The sequence below is a fragment of the Dermacentor silvarum genome, unplaced genomic scaffold (genome assembly GCF_013339745.2).
Source record: "Dermacentor silvarum isolate Dsil-2018 unplaced genomic scaffold, BIME_Dsil_1.4 Seq29, whole genome shotgun sequence".
Classification (NCBI taxonomy): Eukaryota; Metazoa; Arthropoda; class Arachnida; order Ixodida; family Ixodidae; genus Dermacentor; species Dermacentor silvarum.
This window is the reverse complement of record NW_023605993.1, coordinates 13,520-17,500: the sequence shown is the minus strand read 5'-3', so window position 1 is coordinate 17,500 and position 3,981 is coordinate 13,520. Positions and strand designations below refer to the sequence as shown.

At 48.0% G+C, this 3,981-nt stretch overlaps 1 protein-coding gene across 1 annotated transcript; it reads left to right on the top strand.

The window, feature by feature from the left end:
- Positions 1-1,743: 1,743 nt before the first annotated feature.
- On the top strand, positions 1,744-2,589 carry LOC119434863 (ubiquitin-conjugating enzyme E2 Z). Its single transcript, XM_037701910.1, has one exon. The coding sequence runs from the start codon at positions 1,744-1,746 to the stop codon at positions 2,587-2,589; it is 846 nt and encodes a 281-aa protein (XP_037557838.1).
- Positions 2,590-3,981: the final 1,392 nt, after the last annotated feature.

The following is a 3,981-nucleotide window of genomic DNA, read 5'->3' as shown; positions in this document are numbered from 1 at the left end:
ATAGTATTTCTACAAACATTGTCGAAGATTGGTATTGTAAAAATGATTAAAACACGAACTTTACGAATATATAACTCTGCACCGAAAACGACACGCAGTTCTGTCAACTGAATCTGCTATAGAACTATAAAGAACTGGGCGAATGTGTAGGATGCATAATTGTAAATGTCTCAACATATACAGGACCAAGTCTCGCTCATCGTCCTGCACGTGCAAATTGCGTGTGTATTTACAATTGTGCATCTTTTATGAGCATCTAAAGCGGACAAAGTTGGTATGATGAGTTTACAGTTTGGCATCATCTGTTCTGCGCAAGGACGCAAGATAGAGAAAGGTTCATGAAAGGGAAAATGTGTCGTCCACCCGATTTCCACTGCGTGTCTGAGAAACCCGTATAGCTTTACTGTTGTCTATGACGTTGCTTGTATCGTTCCTCGTTTTTTGCTGTGCCACAATTATGGTAATTAATCATGCACCAACTAGCCCGTTAACGTGTTTTATAGAGATATCTACCCGTATGGATTTTCTTTCTGTATATGCGTTCGTGCTCTTAGTAGCTATAGTGTTGGGCTGCTAAGCATGAGGTCGCGGCATCAAATCCCGGCCACGGCGGCGCATTTCGATGGGGACGAAATGCGAAAACACCCGTGTACTTAGATTTAGGTGCACCTTAAAGAACCCCAGGTGATAGAAATTATTCCGGAGTCCCCCACTACGACGTGCCTCGTAATCAGATACTGGTTTTGGCACGTAAAACCCCATAATTTATCTTTGTGCTACACTCGGGCTGATGACATTTTTCTCTTTCATGAGTTTACATATTTTATTATATTGTTACAATGCCCTAGGAGGGTTTTGAGAATTTTATATACTGACAAATTAGTGGGATATTTGGAAGCAGTGTATAATACATAATTTTCGTCCGATTACGTTATCTTATCAAGGCCAGTTTACAGGATTCTGACATTGTTTATTACTGAGTTGCAGAGTTGAAAACTTGCCATTTGTGTCTGTATTTTTAGTTTTGTAATATTCAACAAGCTCAGTAAAAAAACAATCGACAACCTAAAAAAAACAAGAAACCTGCATCTTGAAGTCCCTAAGTGCGTTTAACTTCTTTCAAGTGCAACAAACCTGATCAAATTTGGCGCAGTGAAGACCGAGCAAAATGAATTTCCCCGTTTCCATGTATTTAAATAGAAGGAAAGCATAATGGGAAATAGTGCTGTCCGCTTAGGCTCGACGGACCAGCACGGACTGGTCGACCGAGCAAAGGGCAGCTAAGGCCGCTGGACTCCTGGACTGAAGGGAGCACCCACTGTACAGCGGTAGAACTACCCACGCTCGCAGGCTCTTCTGTGTAAAAGTTATTCCCTCTCTCTCGGAAACTACAGCGGCAGGTACAGCGCTACAACGACGAAGACGATGTGAAGGCATATGTGTTGAAAATGAATCAACGTCAGCAAAAAAAGTTTTCTTCGCCAAAATTAGACTCTTTATAATTTGTTCTGTTGTCTTCGTGCAATTTCTTCCTCTCGCTCCTTTTCTTTCCTGCTTTTTTATTTTAGGCTTTTACCTGCTCTCCAGATTTAACTGCCGGCTTCTTGGCCCATCCCCCGTAGTAGGTGTCGGCCACGATTTGCAGTGCAAGCAAGCACGTGAAGGGAGACATTTCACAGGTCAGTGCCAGGCGATCAGAGCTGGTCAAAGCTAGTCAGAGCACTGGGCACAAAGGGTAACGGAATGCAGCGTCGTCCGCTTGCGAACGCCGTCGCCCATACTTCCACCAGCGACGAAACCGCGCGACGAGCAGCCGCCTTTAGCTTAGAGCCCGCTTGGAGCCAGCCCGAGCAGCCTTCGACGCAGTGCCTGCTGAGGCTCAATCGCGACCTCGTGCACATCTTCGACGACCCGCCGCCTGGCGTGTTCGTCGAACCAGAAGAGAACAACATCACGAACGTCCACGCCGTCGTCGTGGGACCCGACGACACGCCTTACGAAGGAGGCTTCTTCCACTTCGTGCTCACGTGCCTCCCGGACTACCCCGCCAGGCCACCGCTGGTACGCCTCATGACAACGAACTCCGGAAGGGTGCGCTTCAATCCGAACCTGTACAGCAGCGGGCTGGTCTCGCTTAGCATCCTGGGCACCTTTCCCGGTCCATCGTGGAGCGCAGACATGACCCTCGAGACAGTGCTAGTTTCTATCCAGTCGCTGCTCAGCGAGGATCCGTTGGCCAACGAGCCGGGACTCGGGCACGAGTTCGGGAGCTGGCTCGAAAAGATAACCGGCTACAACGCCAACCTACGCTACCAGACCCTCAGAGTCGCGGTTTGCGACGCGCTCGAGGCCTGCCTCCGGGGCAACTCGTCGTACCCGCGTGTCCTGCAGCAGGCTGTACTGAAACACTTCGTCGAGCGCTACGCCAAGTATGAAAACGCAGTCGTGGTTCAACTCGGTACGGACCAGGGCGCTATGTCCGCCGGCCTGAATGGCGCATACCGGTACGAAACACTGCTAAAGCGAATGCAGGATTTATATGGCCGGGTCTTGAAAAGGGTGCCAATAGGCACGCAGAAAGAAATGTGACAGTGCCCTTACTATAGTGGCACCTTGAACAGCTGAACTTCATATATGGTGTTTCCGGCATGCCTCTTTGGAGCATATTGGATTCCAACGCGATAGTGTGGAACGAACGACTTCTAGAGTTTATTTTGTGCTCGACAAGTAATGCCAAAGTATGAACTTTCGGACAACGTGGAAACCCGACGCTTACCCCGTCTTATATTCATGGAAATATATAAATGCACGTAGAACAATTTTCAAAACGTACCATTGTTGTTGTGTTCGATCTATGCCAACAATACCATCTGCGTTCACGTTTTGTCTACGGTGGCTTTCGCCTAGTGGCCCTGTCGTGTTCCTGGTTGTCATTACGTAACTGAAGAGCGAGGACTCCCGTTACGGCGGTCAGTGAGTCTTTGGTAGCATAAGGTGCGTTGTTAACTTGACATTTACGTGCGGTTAACTTGACTGGTTTCCAAAAGCACTGCGGCGAAACACTTAAGCAGTGATGTTCCGTATTCATCGTCACTGCTGCTTAAATCGGGGGAAGTATTCTACGACGATCAGTTTCGGCGATACTATCGCCTCGGCCACAGTATCGCCAGCAGGCGCGCTGGTTCGCTGGTTGAACAAAATCGGATGATCTGATTGGCTGGTTGAACCCAACGTCACGCGAAGGCAATAGCATCGCCGAGGCGATCGTAGCAGAATACGTCCCCAGTTGAACGTCTTGCAAACGGTATATGCATCTCGAAAAGTGGTGGCCGCGATGATAAACCCTTGCCGCCTGCACCTAGCTTTGTGTTACACCGAAATTTTTTAATCTTTTCGTTTCTGCTTTAACATTGAAAAGAATGAAAGTTGATGTTCACGATGATGGGCAATGGCTTTTGGGAGGATATAATCCCGGAGACGTATTCTGCGATGATCGCCTCGGTGATACTATCGCCTTCGCGTGACCTAGGGCTCAACCAGCCAATCAGCTCATCCGATTTTGCTCAACCAGTCACTCAGCGCGCGCCTGACGGCTATACTGTCGCCGAGGCGATATTATCGCCGACAGTGATCGTCGCAGAATACGTCCCCTGGCATCGTCAGCGAAGGCATAAATGAGGGTGTGGTATATACAATTGAAATGCCACGAGATTGACATGGCAATGCAGAATGAAAAGTGAGCGTAACGAACCGCCGGGTTATGTTAAACCTCGATTGAACTGTTTAGGCTAACAAAAGACAATTTAATCTGAACAAGCTGAAGAAACTGGTTTTTGTAAAGATACGTGGAGGTGCTGCTGGGCGCATATCCCCGTGCCGTCGAGCATTATTTCGTTTTTCAGGTTTGTAAGAGACCGGTTGAAAATAATGTCAGTAGTATTATGTTGGGTCTGAAAAGGGTTAGCTCTTAATCATACCCAT